Below are 20,918 nucleotides of genomic sequence, written 5' to 3' on the forward strand. Positions count from 1 at the left end.
ACAGTATTTTGAATAATTCTAGACCAGTGACGTCTAACAAATTGCCATGAATATCACTGCACTTTTTTTAACCTAATTCTGCGCATATACGCCGTGATGCTAGAGTGCGTGTAATGTGCAACTATTTATGCACTGTGAACAGGTAGAATAAAACCACAACTCAGGTAAATTGATAAGACGCCATATTTCACCGGTTACGTGTGACAATTTTCCAGCTATCAGAGTGTCGTTGATGTTTTCCCCTCTATTCTGTATGTCTTAATTAAATTATAAGCTGCTTACGAGCATCAGAGAGTATATAGTCTTCAGCATATTTGGATTTAGCCTCGCATTCAAATAGAGTCGTATAATTGCAGTCTAGCTCGACAAATGCACGTGAATATAGCAGCGCTGCAGGTTTAAATATTTGGTATAATTGTCTAAAAAGTTGATTAATGACAACATAAAATAAAGCCACCGTTAACAGACAGCACTGAAAATTGTACATAAAGTACGTTTGTCTTTTTTTAAAGATTGTTTGAACGAAATTCAATGCATTCAAATATTTGGAATTTGTAAAGTGGAATTTCAGTACCACATTGATATTATTGGGTGCCGATTTGGCCATGCATACAGTCTTTTCCCCCAAATCATGGCGCTAGAGGGTGTCTGCTTTGCTGCATGTGCATGAACAGTTGGAATAAAACCTTAACTAAGGTAAATTAACAAGAGGCTGGCAAATGGTCACACGTGTTACCGGTGAAATACGGCTACAGATCAGTGACGACAGTGTAATAGCTGGCAAATGGTCACCCGTATTACCGGTGAAATACGGCTACAGCATACAGAGTAACACCAGATCAGTGACGACAGTGTGTTAGCTGGCAAATGGTCACACGTGTTACCGGTGAAATACGGCCACAGATCAGTGACGACAGTGTGATAGCTATTTTCCTAAGAGACCAGTGACGACACGTGTGACCATTTGCCAGCTATCACACTGTCGTCACTGATCTGGTGTTACTCTGTATACTGTAGCCATATTTCACCGGTAAGACGTATGACCATTTGCCAGCTATTACACCGTCGTCACTGATCTGTGGCCGTATTTCACCGGTAACACGTGTGACCATTTGCCAGCTATCACACTGTCGTCACTGATCTGGTGTTACTCTGTATGCTGTAGCCGTATTTCACCGGTAATACGGGTGACCATTTGCTAGCTATTACACTGTCGTCACTGATCTGGTGTTACTCTGTATACCGTAGCCGTATTTCACCGGTAACACGTGTGACCATTTGCCAGCTATCACACTGTCGTCACTGATCTGTGGCCGTATTTCACCGGTAATACGGGTGACCATTTGCCAGCTATCACACTGTCGTCACTGATCTGGTGTTACTCTGTATGCTGTAGCCGTATTTCACCGATAACACATGTGACCATTCGCCAGCTATCGCTGACAGGATCGCATAATTCGCAGGATTATTCACTGACAGGATCGCATAATTCTGAACCATTCTTTAATGGGACCACTTCAGCGGCCTAGTGTTTAGAACGTCCGCCTTGAAGTCGGGAGTTTGGTCATACCAAAACGTAACTTGTTGCTGCCTCGTTGACCCACAACACATAGAGCAAGAAAACAGGACTGTTTGGCCCAGTGTTAGTATAATTTATTTATTCCATAGATATTTTATGTCGTGTACTGAAGAATGTTTTACTTATACGACGCTTCTATTATGCTTCCCATGGTACACACGTTGATTTCAAAATTCATTAGTTCTTGTTCTTTTGGGGGCATTGGTGACACTATGTGGTCGACAATGTAAGATTGGGATGTCTCCAATATGGCGCCTTAGTCTCTACACGTGGGAAAGTTCATCATTTAGTATAATATTGCAGTAGTTTCTTAGTCAGTTTCTTAGTTTCTTAAAACTGTGACCGTTTTTGTACCAGGGGAAAAAAATCTCGATTATGTGGCGTTAATCAACAATGAAATAAATACATCAATAAATCACACACAAGGGAATACGTATATTTAATAGAAAAACTAATTCAGGATGTTTTACAGTGATTATAAATTAAAAAAATAAAGAAAGATAAATATAATAAAAATAGTAAAATCATAAAGCACATAAAGATTTTGGAACCAGAAATTGGGATGGATTTAAACAACACAAGAATTCATTTCCAGAGGCGCTGCTCTCTCTCAGAAGAGCGCATATTATGTGGAATTACAGATTCAAAATATCCATAACGAACGCAGAATCTTTAAGTTGTAATACTTAAATATTTTCTGCAAAATATCTCCTGGAACCAAAATGACAGTATGCAGAACAATATTGTGAAAGGAAACTAAAAGAATGATTTTGGTTTCAGGAGGCATATTTTTGCAGTTATAGCAATAAATCGTTAGAATGGAAATATTTGCGCAAATCGCTCTTCTGAGCCATTTAAAGTGAGCTTTGAGCAAATTTTGGGAGATAATATTTTACTAACACATTTGTATACATTTAAATGGACCAGAGCTGCGCCTAAATGACAATTAACATTTGTGACTGGTTGATCGTTAATAAATCAGATATGCATGTAGTATACTGCATACATAAAACATCTATTAAAACTATAGAGCACGAGACACTTTTACCATGCACTATATTAAAGGATATACATTTACTCTAAACTCAAAAACTGTATAAAATCCAGTTGATTTTTATGCAATTATTAGTATTATTATTATTCGAATATGATTGAAAACTTATATACAAATCAAGCGTAGATATAGGTATCTTGCATTTTCCAAAAATGCCTTTGGAGAAAGTTGTAAGAATCATACCACTCACGTTATAAGAATAAACCGAGGTCATTTGGTTATATATTTTACTTTCTATAAAGGGCTGGTATCGAAAAGTGGAAGCCACATAGATACAGGCTTGATGGAAATTATTATTCTATACCTATATTTTATCAATGCATGTATGTGCCCATTTTCTTTACAAGTTGCTTATTATATTCTTTCCGTCATCTACTAACAATGTTCGTCGGTGTATGTAAAGCCTATGTTATATGTCACGTGTATATAGCGCATTCAAAATAGTGCAGCGGCCAATCAGGATGCAGCTCGTGTGCACTCGAGTGTGACACAAAAAACGTCTTTAACCCATGATCTCCATTCGCCACTGTCGACCAATTAACGCTAAGTATTTGACTTCGAGTGAGAACGTGTTCTCATCAAGTCGGATCACGTGACTTATTTCCTGTGTTCAGCAGTTAGCCAGACGCCATCTTTGGTATTGGAGAGAAGAGGGTTGTCCTTGAATTTCAGTGGTTTCTAAAGCGAAGAAAAGCAGTTACCATATGAATAAAGCATTATAGTCTGTCATTTCAACTTCACAACACCTTCAAAGGCAAGAGACTACGAAAAATGAAGGAAGCATCTGTAGAAAAACGACTTCCGTGGCCGAGGGGGTTAGCGTGTCAGCAAAGCGCAATGACCCTGGAGCTTCTCTCCGGTCGCACGTGGGAAGGTCTTGCAACAATCTGTCCGGTTTCCTTCCATCATAATGCTGGCCACCGTCGTAAAAGTGAGATATTCTTGAGTCCGGCGTAAAACCCCAATCAAATAAATAAATAAGTACATAAACAATATGGCACATCAAATCAAAATAAACTGTAGAAAAACTGTATTTGAAAATACCTTCCCCTATACTTCTTAAGACTTTTGTTTTTTTTAATTACAGTTAATTGCAACCAACTGCCGTTTGGTTTGTACGGTGAGCTGTACGGGCCATACTGACTATGTATGTCGTCTATAACAACATACAACTATGTATTCCGTACAGACACTGTACCACATTACTGGTGTCTACTCACCGTTTTACTGTTGGGGACAAATCTATACCTCTGTAAGAGTTGGACAATGATGACCTTCATCTCAAACAGAGCCAGTCTCATCCCGATACAGTTTCTGGGGCCGTACCCGAAAGGGATCCACTGGAGCGGATGGTGTTTCTCCTTGTTTTCCGGGGTGAATCTGACCAATAAAAATCAATTACAGTATCACGTGGTATGTTATTTAGCCAATGAAAATAATGTCTCTGACTTAAAAAATTATTTATTTGCTCCTTGTTTTACTCCATACTATTTTCATTTACTCCATAGAATTTTTCATTTATACAAAGGCAGGTGACTGGTACCTTTCTGGATCAAACACTTCCGGGTCAGTCCAGTAGCCGGGGTCATGGTGAATCATGTATATAGGCAAAGCCACGGTCATCCCGGCTGGAATATGGATACCTTTTATAGTGACGTCACGCTTACATACTCTATCCATCCTGCAGACAAAACAGACCTAATATCGTTATTTACATGGTTTTAGTCGTCGCTCTCTATACATTACCGCCACTACGTGCAATTTTGGATAGAAATACTGAAGAACGCTATGGTGATGAAGCAAAAAGTGATGTCAGAAAAAAATCTGATAGATATGTTTTTTCTTTACTTAGAGTATGCACAACATGGCTGCAACGGGCAACTAAAACTGTTTTACTGAAAAGTGCTGATCTTAATAAGTGATCTCGCTCTCCTTAAATAAGCCCACATGCGTTGCACAGGCTCCAGTCAAACTTGTCTCGTGATGACGATGATGCTGATGCTGATAATTACAATGGTGATGACGACGATGATGATGGAGATGAATGGAAGAGAATACAAGGATAATGAAGATACTAACCTTGCAAAAGGAGGATTTATACGCAGTCCCTCTTGAACTACCATGTCTAGATAAGACAGCTTGCCGACAGTTTCGTAGTCTGGAGCTTTTCCCTAGACAATTGAAAAACTTTTTTTAACTCTTTACCTTTTTGTTGTATTGTGAATGTTAGCAGGCCTTGCATATAATCTGTTTTAATCTGGTCTTGCAGTGGAACTGTAGGCTTGGTGACCACCTACTGTTTTAATCCACCGCAACGCTGCATATCAGGACCAGTCATGTACGTTACTGTTACAATTGTCTGTCTGTAAACCTTGTTAAAACTTGTTTGTTACTATGCAGTATGTTTTTGTATAAAAATGTACTGTCACTTGTCAAAGGAAACCCAGAGCCCCGGAACCACCGACTCTGCGATACAATTGTGCCATAGCTGAAGTTACACCAGCTAGTGTGAATCTGTCTAATTTATATGTGCATGTTTTCCTATCGTTCATAAAGTGTTCAGTACATAAGTAAATCCTGCCTTGAGTGTTCCTGATTACAAATTGTGACCGGCATCGCAATATTTTTAATGTCTCAATTCACAACTGGCTTCGTTTGGAACTTTGGTGCTATCAAAAGTCAAAAAAGGTTTTTATGTAAAATGTTCAGTTGAAAAAACAAAATTTCATCTCATTTGAGAAACATCCACAAATTATAATAAATCCGTTAATAATTAGCTATTTTTGTGGAGGGGAGAGGGGAGGGTTTAAAAATTAAAATTTTGATGGAAGTCTGCTACACAACTTCTAATTTTACACCTTTCTAATGGTTATAGCTGGAGTACATTAATTGAAAATAAAAAGTGTGCCAAGGTGTGATATCATCGCATATGTATATAGTTGAGTGTCTGTCCGCCGTCTGTGGTCACTAGACTGATGTTACTAAAAATAGACAACGTAATACAGAGGAATTCTGGGAAATAATTAGTCGTCTTCAAATCACAATCAGTACCGTCCATGGAACACCTTTCCCGCTCAATGTAATTCGGACGTTGTTTTATGTATTTTTCATTACCCCCCATGACGGTTTGTGCACAAACTGGTAATGCATTATTCTTGCATTGCAAGGTTATAATAGTAAATTACACTTCGACCCTATTCGCCATTGCGCCGGAAAAGGAATCCGGTTCTAACACACCAGTTAATTCTTTCGCCTAGAAAGCACTGGACAGGGCAAACAACGTGCCAAGTAGTTCTGGGCCACGCTGGGCCAAAACATCCGTGCCTATCGGTTGCAGTTTCATCCATGCCATGTTGCTGGCCGCGCATCGTATAAGTGAAATATTCTTCAGAACGGCGAAAAAACACCAATCGAATAAATAAATAAAATAAATAAATATCGGCCAGACAACATAAGGTTTCAAACAATGTTATTTTGCTCAAACCGTCTTAAAACTCGTTCACATGACAACACAACCTGTTAAGGGTAAACAAATAAGGACGGACTCTACTTCAATATTCACGACAAAAATACAATCGACTTCGATGCACGAGTAACGTTCAATTCTTTGGGGGATGACTGACAAATGCCGCTTCCATTTTCCTCCCATCACGTGACCCGTGGATTCCGACTGGAAATGTCATGACTTGGATATGCAAATACGTCATTGTTTCACGTCCAAGGTAATTTATTATTGTGCAAGGTTTCTTGTCCAAACATGGCGGAATTGCACGGAAGCGAAAAGGCCAGCGTCCAAAAGGCACGGAGTAACTCCGCCTTGCTTGACCGAAACATGACACTAAAAACACGGGTGCCAGCATCGATGCATAGATTTACCATATCAGGGTAATAATTAAGATTTTCTGAGGGGAAATAGGGTCTAACTTCCAGTTTATCCTGAATCAAGTCTGTATTTCCTGCCATTATTTAAAAGAAAAGAAAACCAAAAATTCAACCTCAATTATTTCACAAACGAGCTGGAAACAGACATAAACGGCCACAGCAATTTTCTTCTGACGAACTTGGTAAGTTTGTAATTTTATTTTTAATCTGGATTTCTTACAAACCCATGTTAAAGAAACCAGAAATAAAATGTCGCGCCACTTGTATCCCGCGCTCATGCAATGATCGTCTGTAAATACCGACAAGAGATCCGCTGTTTCCGTCAATCACATCCCGATGATGCTCTTAAATCGACCACATAGACCTGTCCATGTGGTCAGGATTCGTGGCCGAGGTGTAAAGCAGGTGTTTTGAATAAATCTCGATAAGCGTGTCCATGTCTTCAGGGTTCATGACTAGGTTGTGCTAGGACAGGTGTGTGACAGGTGATACATCCGGGTAGCGCTCGTCAATCCCGGAGATAAATCTGTTCGTGTGGTCAAGTGGTAGAATAGATGTGTTAGTGATTGAATCAACAGGTGATTGACTCAGTGAGTGGCAGCTGACTTACATCGGGGTAGTGCTATCCATGTGGTCAGGTTTCATGGTCAGGTGGTAGAGCAGGTGTGTGATTGTGTGAGTGAGTGACAGGTGACTTACATCCGGGTAGTGCTCGTCAATCTCGGTGATAAGTCTGTCCATGTGGTCAGGTTTCATGGTCAGGTGATAGAGCAGGTGTGTGATTGTGTGAGTGAGTGACAGGTGACTTACATCCGGGTAGTGCTCGTCAATCTCGGTGATAAGTCTGTCCATGTGGTCAGGTTTCATGGTCAGGTGGTAGAGCAGGTGTGTGATTGTGTGAGTGAGTGACAGGTGACTTACATCCGGATAGTGCTCGTCAATCTCAGTGATAAGTCTATCCATGTGGTCAGGATTCATGGCCAGGTGGTAGGACAGGTGCGTAATGACTGACAAAGTGAGTGAGTGACAGGTGACTTACATCTGGGTAGTGCTCGTCAATCTCGGTGATAAGTCTATCCATGTGGCCAGGATTCATGGCCAGGTGGTAGGACAGGTGCGTAATGACTGACAAAGTGAGTGAGTGACAGGTGACTTGCATCTGGGTAGTGCTCGTCAATCTCGGTGATAAGTCTGTCCATGTGGTCAGGATTCATGGCCAGGTGGTAGGACAGGTGGTAATGACTGACAAAGTGAGTGAGTGACAGGTGACTTACATCTGGGTAGTGCTCGTCAATCTCGGTGATAAGTCTATCCATGTGGTCAGGATTCATGGCCAGGTGGTAGGACAGGTGCGTAATGACTGACAAAGTGAGTGAGTGACAGGTGACTTACATTCGGGTAGTGCTCGTCAATCTCGTCGATGAGTTTGTCCATGTGGTCAGGATTCAAGGCCAGGTGGTAGAGCAAGTGGGCCAGTGTTGAGGCTGTGGTGTCGAAGCCAGCAATGAAGAACAGGATAGAGGCTGCCAGAATCTCAGAGTCAGACAGACCTACGATGACGTAAGCATATGTAAACAACACGCAAACAAGATGGTTATACAGACCTAAGATGACATAACTATACGTAACACTGTTGGAACATAGACCTACGGTGATATCAACATACGTAAACACTGTCGGAACGTAGATATACGGCGTCATAAACATACATAAACACTGTCAGATAACAGACCTACGGAGACACAAACATATGTCATGGCGAAGCTTCCGAATCACATTTCACGCCGTCAACCCGTGAAACCATATCCATCATCAAATTCATAAAAACAACCTATAAAAATAGTTATTTCCAAAGTAACTTAAAGGTCAAACTAATCCTGGCTTATACCTTTTCCTTTTCTTTTATCCTTCCAGTGGGTGTCATCCCCACCAGTGTCATCCCCACCAGCCTCATCGACTGCGCCGTTGCTATGGGAACCATCGTTATTCTCAGCCGCTGAATCGGCTTCCTTTTTGGCGTTGACCATAAGTTGAAGGAAATCTGAATATTTCTGCAAGGAATAAATGCTTGCAATATGAGGCGTACTACTATTCGTAAGAGAACTTAATGGCTTTTATAAAAAGTGAATAAAAACATTGTGCTTTTCCCAATACCGCTAGTAACGATACATTCCATAGTAAAATACCTTAGTTCGAAGTAAAAGCCCTTGATAGAAAATAATTCAACCGATGGTGGGCCTTATGTAATGAAGCTTGCTAGGTACATCGTTGTGATTTATCATATGGTCCCCAATAAGGTAAGAACAACAACAACAGCGCCGTACTGTCATAGGGCCGCTCGCCCCAGCTAAAACTATTTGGGCTACTATATGGCATCCTGAATGGAAGTGCTTTCATTTCTTCGTTTATTTGAAGCCTTGGTCAAGAATTATCCAGGGTCAGTTTTATGGTGGCTGAACCGGAGAGCCCGGGGAAAAACCATCGACCTTTGGAAAGTCATTGAAGAAGTTCCACTATATATGACAAGGAAATCATCATGAACGGAACTCGATGAGGTGTGATCATAGATTACCCTGCCTTTTATGCCAACCACCCTCCCTCATCCGGGTCAACCACCTGCCTTGGAGATCAGCGGAAAACCCACCCCACCCCAACACAACCCTCTTCCGAAAAAAAAAAATGGTCCACAAAAACATACTTACGCCCGGATTTTTTCGTCTCTCCTCCAGAGCCTGGTTTACAACGTTCCTGAAGAATTCTATAGAAACTTTCGGGGAAATCTCTAGCTTGAAAATCTTGATAAGTGGTGTCAAAAAGGGAAAGAAAACTGAAACCAGAAATTACATGTGACCTCACAGCACATGCGCCGCTCTCTATGTTCGCTTTATATGTCAGAAAAAAAATCAACACACTTTGGCTCAGCCTTTGTCTCTATTAATACTTTATAAACATGCATACTTTTTATCTGTATACGCAGCATTATTCGAATGGACACCTGGAACAATTTTACTCATGAATGCTGGTTATAGGTCATCACAAGGACATAGGCGGTGAAGTTAAGCTTCAACAAGCCTACATGCCACACACAGGCCCCAAAGGTCAAGCTTGTCGAGTGGTGGCAGCGATGTATGCGAGCGTAGAGAGCGGTGCATGCGCTGTAAGAAGTATAGATCTGTTATATGACTGAATTTGGTCTCATATATTCATGATTCATTGTTGTATTTCATGAGACCCGAGGATAGTGGGTGCAGCTGTGCATGAGTAGGAGAAGGGGGGTGGGGATGTGGGGGTGGGGGCGCAGGGTGTAATTGCTTCTGAAGACGCCCGTCTCTCACCAATACGACTGAAGATCTCTCTCATCCAGGAGCGATTTATACATCAAAGTAGGTAAGGTGCTCTAGTGGGGATTTGATCGAAAGCCGATTCATTCACTGGGTTGATCAAAAATTTTCCTCCATTTTTTGTTTCTACCATTTTACACCGTATTACACAAAATGCTGAGGGAAAACTAAACAATGAGGTAGGACGGGAAGTTAGCTTATGGTTGATTCCGTAATTCATTCCAAAAACAATTTAGTTCAATTTTCCTGATTCTACAATTTCTACAAACACATAACACATGTGTTCAAATGTATATCTGTTTGTAATAAAGTGTAAATGTTTGTGTTGTAGGAATGAATACTTTGAGCCATCCAAGTTGATTCAGTGTTATTGTTTCATCAATGTTTCTATCATTATAATTATATACCTATGTTAATTTCAGTCAACTTGATGCAATTTTACCCTTTCGAGCCCTTTTCATTTGTGCACCATGCACCACACAATTTCTAACCCAATGCTTCTAACTGCTGGCCAAAAGATCTCTTGGGGGCTTTTTGGACAATTACCTTCATAGTGTTCTAGTGTAGCACAATGACCCAGTAGCCATCGCTATGAGTTCACCTCCAGCTCATGTTAGCTTCCTCTCCGGTCAATCGAGGAAGGGCTGTCCTGGCCCTGCCCCGTTTATTCCCACCATCATGTCGCATGGCCGTATGGTCGTATAACTGAAATATTCTGGCGTACAGCGTAAAGCGCCTATCAAATGAAGAAATAAAAACGCGATATCGTTTCAAAGCATGACCTTAAAAAAGAACTGTATTTTAGTAATGAAGCTAAGGTGGTTCAAAACTTACATAAAATTATGAAGGCCATGTTCAGCTTGATATCAAAAAACTTCCTTGCGTATTTGATAAAAGGATCGTCTGGTGAAATCTGAGTGTCCAGTTTCATTCCGAAGGCTGTCGCAGCGATGACGTCCATGGTGAAGGCCTCGGTGCACCTATAAATACCGTAATAATCAATTCATTAACCTTTGTGGACATTATGAACAAATTCAGTGTGACCCCTGCGAAGTACCTGTAAATACCGTAACAATCAAATCATTAACCTTTTTGGACAATACCAACAAATTCAGTGTGATCCCTCCGAAATACCTGTAAACACCGTAACAATCAACCTTTATGGACACTATGAACAATTTCAATGTGAACACTCCGCCATATTTGTAAATACTGTAACAATCAATTCATTAGCCTTTTTGGACACCATGAACAAGTTCAGTGTGAACGCTCCGTAATATCTGCAAATAGCTGTAACAATCAATTCATTAACCTTTTTGGACACTATGAACAAGTTCGGTGTGAAAGCTCCGCCATATCTGCAAATAGCTGTAACAATCAATTCATTAGCCGTTTTGGACACTATGAACAAGTTCGGTGTGAAAGCTCCGCCATATCTGCAAATAGCTGTAACAATCAATTCATTAGCCGTTTGGACACTATGAACAAGTTCAGCGTTAACGCTCCGCCATATCTGCAAATAGCTGTAACAATCAATTCATTAGCCTTTTTGGACACTATGAACAAGTTCGGTGTGAAAGCTCCGCCATATCTGCAAATAGCTGTAACAATCAATTCATTAGCCGTTTTGGACACTATGAACAAGTTCGGTGTGAAAGCTCCGCCATATCTGCAAATAGCTGTAACAATCAATTCATTAGCCTTTTTGGACACCATGAACATGTTCCATGCTCAGTGTGAACGCCAGTGCATACACATGGTAAGAGTCACAATTAATTAAAGGGCAAGACAGCGCTTGGCTAAAACATATTTCAGTGGAAAGCAGGATTTTTAAGCTTTTGAAAAAGTAACACACTTTATTATTTAAATGAGATGTCACCGAATAACATGTAGAACAAAATGTTAATAGGGCATAAATGGCCATTGTGAATCGAGGCAGACATCTTCAGAATTTCATCCAGTCGAACACGTTGCCATCAGATTGCGCGGCCAAAGCTGTGACGTAGCCTCTACCCGTTCACTCCATGAAGTGACATATGATAAGCCGCGTCAACGAGGGTATAGCAAATAATGTCAGACAGTAGCATACCGTCTCTGCCCAAACCGCATTCACCTCCCAAAATACATTTTTTGTTGTTCACTTTAGCGTTTCGTCCACAGTTTCTAACTAATAAATATCAGAGTCAATGAAAAACTCATTAGGGATGCCGAAGGTTGATGGGAATGAGAAGACGGCATCTCACCAGACAATGTTTAAAGTTAATGAAATCTTACGATATCATTTTTTCTCTAAGTTTATGAGAATTGAACAATTTAAATTTTGCTCCTTTGTCTTTCTTGCATACAAGGCATGGTTATTTTCTGTTTTCTTTTTAAAAACACAGTAAAATCATTGAAAAGCCGTGTTTAAACCGAAGTGCTTTCTCTGTCCGCGATAACAAGGTCAGCACTGCTTTCTTAGAAACCACCACAACAAAACTGAAGCATATAACCCAGCGACAGTGGAATGCTTAGTCCGGCGTCATTAGTACTTAGATCTATTGTCATTTGTTTCAGAAATGAGCATGAATCCAGTTGTACAACAATCCTATTGTAATTTGGTGAACATTTAATTGGAGTCAAAATCACTAGCACAGCCCCTCCGGAGGGTACGACCTGAACCAAGAATACCCCTGCCGTGCAGGCTATTTAAACTGTAAATGATATAGCAGTCTTACTGTATCATCATTTCAACCAGTGGAAGAAATATCCTTCCAATATGTTCATTTTCCGAGAAAGCTATTTATCACTTGCACCTCATTGGCGAAGTCCGCAACTTTTATCTGCCACAGGCTACTGTTTTGACTATAATACGGAAAATAACTTCGACGTTAGACAGCTAGAGTAAATGTGACGTCACCGTGCTGTCGATAATGGACACATGCTGAAGCTGTATGAAGACGAAGTTTCACTGAACTTTTACTCGGATTTAAAAAATCTAAAAAAATATTTAATGCCGGTTTAAGATACTTTTGAATGGTAGTCTTTCAGTGGACACAAACACTTGTCAGGTGCTCTCTTTCACTATAAGATTTTCGGGACACAATAAATAACTTCCTCTGTGCACGATGCGGTACGTCTGTAAATACGGAAACAAATTTATTAGGATTGTGAACAAGTTTATTGCTCAAACCCAACCACACCTGTAAATACGGTAACAATTCTCTAATATTTGAGATCCTTTGTCACAACGGTGTCCAAAAGATGGAATATATAAAGATTGCAATGGATTTGCATTACAAAAATTTCCGGTATAACATATTTAAGTCTTGAAACATAACTCATAAAATTATTGGCAAACTGAATAATGCAAATATAGCATCTATTTAAGCCATCGGGTCTTACCCTTTGATATCCACGGGTTCGCCATTGTCTGCCTTAGTCTTTAGTTTGGCCACAAAGCTTTCACCAGCCTCAACAATCATACCAATCATCTGTAAACAACATCAAATATTACAGCAAAAACTTAACTGTTTCATTTAAACAGAAATTCAGCTGTTTAAGTGATGCTAGAATTCTGTTACTACAGCACAATAGAGTACTTATTAACCTGTTTGTCTGTTACTATTTTTATGTTGAGTAAACAGAATGTGTGCTATACTTAACTGAATAATCCGCCACATTAACGAAATTCACTCTAACATCACTCATACATCATTCTTGCTGTCAAATTTAACGGATTATTTTCTAGGAGTAAGTCTTACTATAATGTTACACAAGGAAACACCAATACAGAATACTAACACATAATAAAATATTACAACAGTTTTCTTTGACAAGTCTATGTCACAAATGTAACAATATTTTTTTCTTACAGCTCGGTACATTGCAAACCACTGTGATTCTTTTGTCAAACAAGTCTATGTGTTTCTGAATTGTAAAGTGGAATAAATGGATAATCGCATTCGTTCGTTTCGCCACCGTTTCACAGTAGTTCCGCAATATTTTGTCGTACTTTTTCTCGCCATTTCCGCAAAACACAAATTTCTTTTCACTTTGTTTCGGTGCTATATATATAGCTAGCCATTCTATGATGTTTTTAGATATTAGATAAATGTTGACTGATTTATGAAAAAACGAAAGCGGCTGTCTTCAAGATATATGCCTCAATGCCTATAAGTGGCTTCTATTCCTGGCCAACATTTCTTATATTGGGCAAATGTGACTTAGGTTTACTTATATGGGTTATATTTGGGCAATGTGGCCAACTGGTGACCGCTTCTCTCTCGTGAGTTACCAGCTTTATTTCCTATTTGTATAATTTCTTACATACCTTTGTCTCTGGGAGCTACTGTTAAACGTTGTTTTGGAAATGGATCTTGCGATTATCGACTTGGAACGCCCTTTACGGACTACGAATGGTATATGAATGTCAGACATGACATATTTGGTTTACTAATATGGGTTAAATTTTGGCAATGTGACTAAAGTTTACTAATAGGGGGTTATATCTGGCTAATGTGGCTTTGGCTTACTAATATGGGTTACATTTGGCAATGTGACCTAAGTTTACTAATATGGCTTATATTTGGCCAATGTTGCTTAGATTTGCAAATATGGGTTACACTTGTCTAATGTGGCTTTGGTTTACTAATATGGGTTACATTTGACCAATGTGGCTTTGGTTTACTAATATGGGTTACATTTGGCCAATGTGGCTTTGGTTTACTAATATGGGTTATATTTGGCCAATGTGGTTTAAGTTTACTAATATGGGTTACATTTGTCTAATGTGGCTTTGGTTTACTAATATGGCTTATATTTGGTCAATGTGGTTTAAGTTTACTAATATGGGTTACATTTGTCTAATGTGGCTTTGGTTTACTAATATGGGTTACATTTGACCAATGTGGCTTAGGTTTACTAATATAGGTTACACATTAAAGAAGAAGAAAATTTAATTATCAAACAAATACCACTGAAAATAGTATGCATTTCCTCGCAGGTGCATACCATAAATATCTGGCCAATGTGGCTTTGGTTTACTAATATGGGTTATATTTGACCAATGTGGCTTTGGTATACTAACATGGGTTAGATTTCTACAATGTGGCTTAAGTTTACTAATATGGGTTTTATTTCGCTAATGTGGCTTTGGTTTAGTAATATGGGTTATATTTGGCCAATGTGGCATATTAAAATGGGTTATATTTGGACAATGTGATCTTCGTTTACCAACAAACGCTTATACTGGTTAGAGAATTGTGTGACCTTAACTGACCTTCTTTAATTTACCACCGCTGAAGGCCGGGGTCAGAGTGTTACGGTTGTGGCGCCAATCGTCATCTTGTAATACTGTTAGGAACTCCGTCACCGGCGGTTCGGCAATTTCCGCAGCGCCGAAGTCCTGAGGAAACGAATGACACTGAGTCAGATTCTTAGCACATGTATATTTCTACGCAAAACAGTCGTATTACCACTAATAGATTTGACTTTTTTATCAAGTGGGTGAGCTTGGTATATGGTAGATGACAACAGTGTGTTGAGAAGGGTATGTGTGTATTAAAACCCAGGGTGTGAAATTTTAATCCTGGGATGCAGGTTTTAAATTCCCCAAACCCTTCTCAGTACGAGGATAACTAGTTATATTTAAACAATGCGCATACTTTATTTAATTCTTTAATTGTTTAAATAGGCTTGGCCTCAGTAAACTATAGTTACTACAGAGGTAATATGTATATGGTCAGAGTAGCGCACGATCATTTAATACAGATTTTTCAAGACTATTTTGCTTGCCACCATATGTCAAGTAAAACACCGTACCCGTCTGTTGGTAAAACTGTTGAATTCCTTCACAGTTATCTCCCTTAACATATCCAGGTCACCCACAACCAGCATGGGTTGTTGACCTTCAAAATGGCTGAAACAAGCATCGTAGTGAAAGATTTACAGAATTTAGAACTATACTTTATATATAATACTTAACTATTTCATTTGATAATTCATTTTGATTTATATGTCCTGGAATATGGATGAGCACACTCTTAACGTATAACGAAAACGCCTCGCAAGTTGATATCCTGGCCTCGTAGGGAGACCAACATTTCGGGAGTTCAAACTGGCCATGCAGCAAGTAATTTTTTTTTCTTACTGGCACTCTTATTTACGTACAAATCTATGCGTCAAACCAGTCGTCAACCAATAAGGGCGGTTGTGGTCAAGAATTGCAAGGCCAATTCCCAAAACGACGTTTAACACAAATTACCAAAGAACTAATAAAGTATATGAAGTACGAAAATAGGACGAAATCATGCAAAGAGAAGCAGTCAGCAGTTTTCAATGATGTAGGAAAGGCGCAAGGTATGTTACAGGCGACTCAGTGAAATCAGTATTCAAACCTTGTAACAAGCTAGAATATAAGTTGTCGATAAATAAATATGTATCTCAGTTGGGCTTTGATTGCAACTGTTCTTATATGCAAAGTGGCGATCTAATTCATCACGATGATCATACAGCCCCTATCCCCGTGCTAAGTGGCATTAGACACAATCATGAAGCAGAGTGCCAGAGATAACAGGATAATTTACGATGTAAAAATTGAAACTATCCATCTTGATACAAAAGCCTGCAACCGACCATTGTATAGCCAGTTGGAATAGGGCCGCCATTTTGACAAGCCACGTGACGGATCCTTCTGTCCAATCAGAATGCTCAAAACGCTTTATTCATTCCGAATGTGACATTCAGTCTGAATGTTCAACTCTTAGCCTACAGCGTACATATTTACATATCTGCATATTCATGAGCCAGTCCTCACCCAAACACCCGCCCGTAAGTTTTAAACCACTCCTCATACGCTTCAACGAATCCCTGAAAAAAAGAAAAAGATATCAACTAAAACCATAGGATGTTTAATCCAACTGACAAAAATGCATTAATATTCGTTACTGTCTGACAATTAAAGGTGTACAGCATAAAGAGTAAAACCAGAGCAGCGACGACTGTGTGACAGCTTGCAAATGGTCACTCGTAACCGGTGAAATAGGGACTCTTTTCAGTTTACCTCAGTTAGGCTTTGGTTCCAATTGTTCATGCAAATGTAATTAACACGCCCTCTAACACCGCAGCTTAAGCCGAATTAGGTAAAAAAAAAAAAAAAAAAAGAAAATGCAGTGATGTTAATTGCAGTTTATTATACGTCACTGGTCTAGAATTACTGTCTTGTCATCACATACATTCACATTAAAGGAGAAAAAATTTAAATATCAAACAAATACCACTGAAAAGAGTATGCATTTCCTCGCAGGTGCATACCATAAAACAATTCTAATATGTACCTCAAGTTGGAATTAGGTAAAAAAAAAAATTTAAAAAAAATGCAGTGATGTTAATTGCAGTTTATTATACGTCACTGGTCTAGAATTACTGTCTTGTCATCACATACATTCACATTAAAGGAGAAAAAATTTAAATATCAAACAAATACCACTGAAAAGAGTAGCATTTCCTCGCAGGTGCATACCATAAAACAATTCTAATATGTACCTCAAGTTGATAAATTATAAATAAAGTCAGCGCCAAAATCCGCTGTGGGCGACTCCATTTTGCCTAAAAACTAATCCTAAAGTCTTCTGTGTTAGGAGGAGAATTGCCGTTGGAAACCGCCGAAGAGCAGTTCGTACATTTCCGGTAGAATTCTTGTTCAGAGAAGGTAGTGAATAGTACAGTTCGTTTTCCGCTTGACGATCGGGAAACCGGAAGGTTGGACGTAGATTCCGAGTTTACACGAACAAGCCGGCAGTTTTAACATCTCTCATTGGCTGAGAGGCAACACACCCCCAGCATAAATTACAGGGTGTTAAAGATGGAGGACGCGATGAACTCAGTGATTTATGCCAGCTTTGCCGTTTTTAGACTTTACGTGTATGGTGAGGAAAAATTGCAAAATTATGCAGCAGGCACCGCCAGATAGAAAAAAAGCTGTTTCATGGGTTAATGGTGGGACATCAGTTTATATTTGATAAGACGACAGCTTGTGCGAGTGTGTGATCATCTAGGCTCACATACCTTTTTGAAGACAACACGAGCATTCCCCATCATAGGCCACGGGCTGGGGAACGGGACACCCATCTTTTTGAAAACGCCGAAATTTTTGGTCTGATAGCTGAAACAGACATTACCGTCAATAACATTCTAATCCACACTAGGCCTACACAATGCATGCAGTATGGTCATTCTGTCGTTACCTAAATCCCTAAACAGAGGAGATCACATTATCGAGCAAGTGTGTGTATATGCATCGATAAAATGTCCCACATGAACCGAGTTATCGCAGCTCAAAGTGAGGAACCCGCGCATACTCAAAAAATCAAGATTTTAAATAATCCTGCCAGTTATTCCTATAAACCGAGAACGCAGCTGTTTTCGATGACGTCACTGGAACTCCGTTTTGCCTTTTTAACCATATGAGCGTGGGTTACTAGTTACGCGGCATCGGGATTCTGCTTGGCGCCTCCCATCGCATCTTCAGGACTCTGAAAAGAAGCTGATTTATAGAGTTACCAAGAACGTCCGAACAAAATTCGCAAAGTTTCTGCCGAAAAAACTAGGCCTATAGGCCTATGGTTAAATTAGTTGTTGTGTTTTCATGTAATAGACGATTATCCCCGTTTCGTGTGCAGCCTGAAGTCAGATATGATGGGTAACTGACGAAGTGCTTTAGTTTAGCCTGTGAGTGAAAAAATCAAAGCATTAAACATCAGTCAATCCATTATTAAGTATATGGAAAGTCACTTCGTACGTAGGTTCTACGGTAGGCGCATAACCAGGTACAGGAACATACTTGTACCTGCTTACCTCCCTTGGTTCTATTTTTAGGCTTTTACAAATACAACGTAAACACACTCCAGTTAGATATCCAGAACTTTAGATCTTCGTTAGCTTATGACATTGAGACTTACCGGTAAAACAGGATTAACACCGCTACCAAAATGATTACCCAGAGGGGCAGGTTGAACAGTCCAAAGACGTCCATGTTCTAGGGCGAGACTTGCACGGTTTCACACAGACCCTGTGTATACTGTTTGACAGTATGCCGTCGTGCGCAGCGAAGGTAAATCGTCCAGCTTCGTTCAGAGCAAAACCTGCCTCGCAGGGTTGTAGTGTGGTTCACGGTGTCTGTGTATAGGACGTCTTACCCATACTAAGTGTACGCAGATATATCTGCCGTGTTGCAGTTGAGATGTTGTATATTTATAAGCCTAGAGTAATAGAGTGAGTCGCTGTTGACCCTACTTGTATATCCAGACGGGATATATCAGCGGGGCGATGGGCTTTTCCTCGCAAGATATCTTTGCCATTGGCTACTTTTTAACTCACGTGGTATATATCCTTATATGGAAGAAGTGCAGAGCCAGGACCATCTCCCTAGTGATATAGTTCTGTAAGATAGGCCTAGGCCTATGCTGTTGGGTCCGTTACATTCAGCCGTCATATTAATTAAACTAAATATTTTACAGCTGTTGCTGACAGTCAGATTTCGTCATGTACAAATACCCTTGCGCTCAATCACCCTTACTTTTTGTGTACATGCATGGGAATGGCGCAAGCTTCAGAATAGCAAACAAAAAAAATAAATAAATAAATTAACGTTTATTGTCTATATTTAAAACTCCATTATTTTGGATAGTTCGTTTGTTTGTCTATTAAAATTTAATCAAAACATCAAAAAAGTCATCGTTATACTTCTCAGATTCGCCCCTGAGAATGGTACGCCCAAAATACCTTCACCCTTTTTTGGAAGTTACAAATGTATAAAATGGATCTTTTGTACCACATCGATAGTATTGGGTCCCATGAGGCCATGACCATGCTTTTCTTTATCGTTCTAAACCATGCAGTTACAGCGAGAATAGATGTTTGTATTGAAGTGCACATTAGGCCTCATGTGATAAGTTTGTCAATAGCCGTACGCAAAGAACAAGATTTAGCCTCTCTGAGGCCATACATACATACACACATACATACATACATTAGCTTACATGGCGACTCCATTCTATGGAATGATTTGTGTCAAGGCAATAAGATGTGTTTCAGGGATTTGGCTGTTCTAATCAACGTTGATGAATCCATATAGAGGACAACTGCAGGAATAATGTGGCTTTATATCTGTCGACCCTACATAAATAGTTTCCCAGAGCTTAAAAACTATAGAAACTCTCTGACGCTATCGGTGTACGAAAATACACAACTAACGTGGTAGAAATAAGAATTCCAGCATTGAAATGGATTTAATTCTATTCAAAAAGGTATTAAATATAAATAAAGGTATTTTTACAGTTTTCATCTTATGTTCTTTTATATTCTCCAGTTACGTCACAGTGACTATTACATGACTGTTTACGAATACATTAACCAAAGCCGTCATTAAAACAAGCACTTTGACAAGCATAACGGATTTTTGTGTCAAACGTTTCCTGCCATGTTTATCACTAAACAGTTAATATGAGGATTAGTTTGTTGTTTGGTGAGAAATTAAAACAGTTTTAAGCTAAAGTCGCTGCCAAGGGGTGCAACGGCTGGTTGACTCGTATCAGTATAATCGTTGAGGCGGGACGGCTTACTTGCCTTCGGTAAGTCGTCTCAGTGAAGCAGCACTAGATAAAAGAGTGATGGAAATCCGTCCTGCAACAAGGAGGCACGTTAAGGATGCCTTCGTCGTCATATGACTGAAAAATTGTTGAGTACGACGTTAAATCTACAAGCACTCACTTACTCACCCAAAGAGATGACAAAGAGACATAGAGAACAGACAATACTGGATTTACTACACAGGGCTTTCTGGATAAAGGATTATCATCATGCATAGTCTGCATTAATCTACACGGTCTCAGCTAGCAGTTGTGATTTACTTTATAACACTGAGTATAGTTTGGATGAACAGCGTCATATGCACGTGTACAGGGACTTCCACCTTAATGGTGGTCTTTACGAAGAAAGCAGGTCAACTGGTGGCTAAGCCATAAACCTTTGCACTATGACATTTGCTTTGTATGGCATTGCGCTGGTTGAGTGTCATCCACTT

At 39.6% G+C, this 20,918-nt stretch overlaps 1 protein-coding gene across 1 annotated transcript; it reads right to left on the reverse strand.

Annotated features, from left to right (window-relative positions):
- Positions 1 to 1,642: 1,642 nt before the first annotated feature.
- LOC135476439 (cytochrome P450 3A11-like) lies at positions 1,643 to 19,099 on the reverse strand. Its single transcript, XM_064756465.1, has 14 exons — positions 18,796 to 19,099; positions 17,903 to 17,999; positions 16,653 to 16,705; positions 15,659 to 15,755; positions 15,117 to 15,242; positions 13,241 to 13,329; positions 10,691 to 10,836; positions 9,218 to 9,342; positions 8,404 to 8,566; positions 7,908 to 8,065; positions 4,713 to 4,804; positions 4,177 to 4,314; positions 3,854 to 4,013; positions 1,643 to 3,311 (listed from the first exon to the last, which is right to left on the reverse strand). Exons 1-14 carry the CDS (start codon positions 18,867 to 18,869, stop codon positions 3,231 to 3,233), a joined length of 1,599 nt encoding a protein of 532 aa, XP_064612535.1. The 5' UTR covers positions 18,870 to 19,099; the 3' UTR covers positions 1,643 to 3,230.
- Positions 19,100 to 20,918: the final 1,819 nt, after the last annotated feature.

This window comes from Liolophura sinensis, chromosome 10, assembly GCF_032854445.1.
Source record: "Liolophura sinensis isolate JHLJ2023 chromosome 10, CUHK_Ljap_v2, whole genome shotgun sequence".
NCBI lineage: Eukaryota > Metazoa > Mollusca > Polyplacophora > Chitonida > Chitonidae > Liolophura > Liolophura sinensis.

Bases quoted from the DNA above. Each gene is read 5' to 3' on its own strand.
- LOC135476439 (XM_064756465.1), bottom strand. From the start codon at position 18,869: ATGGACGTCTTTGGACTGTTCAACCTGCCCCTCTGGGTAATCATTTTG. The intron at 15,756-16,652 runs GTGAGGACTGGC...TGCTTGTTTCAG, and splicing joins ACTTACGGGCGGGTGTTTGG to CCATTTTGAAGGTCAACAAC. The intron at 4,014-4,176 runs GTACCAGTCACC...TTTATTGGTCAG, and splicing joins GAAGTGTTTGATCCAGAAAG to ATTCACCCCGGAAAACAAGG.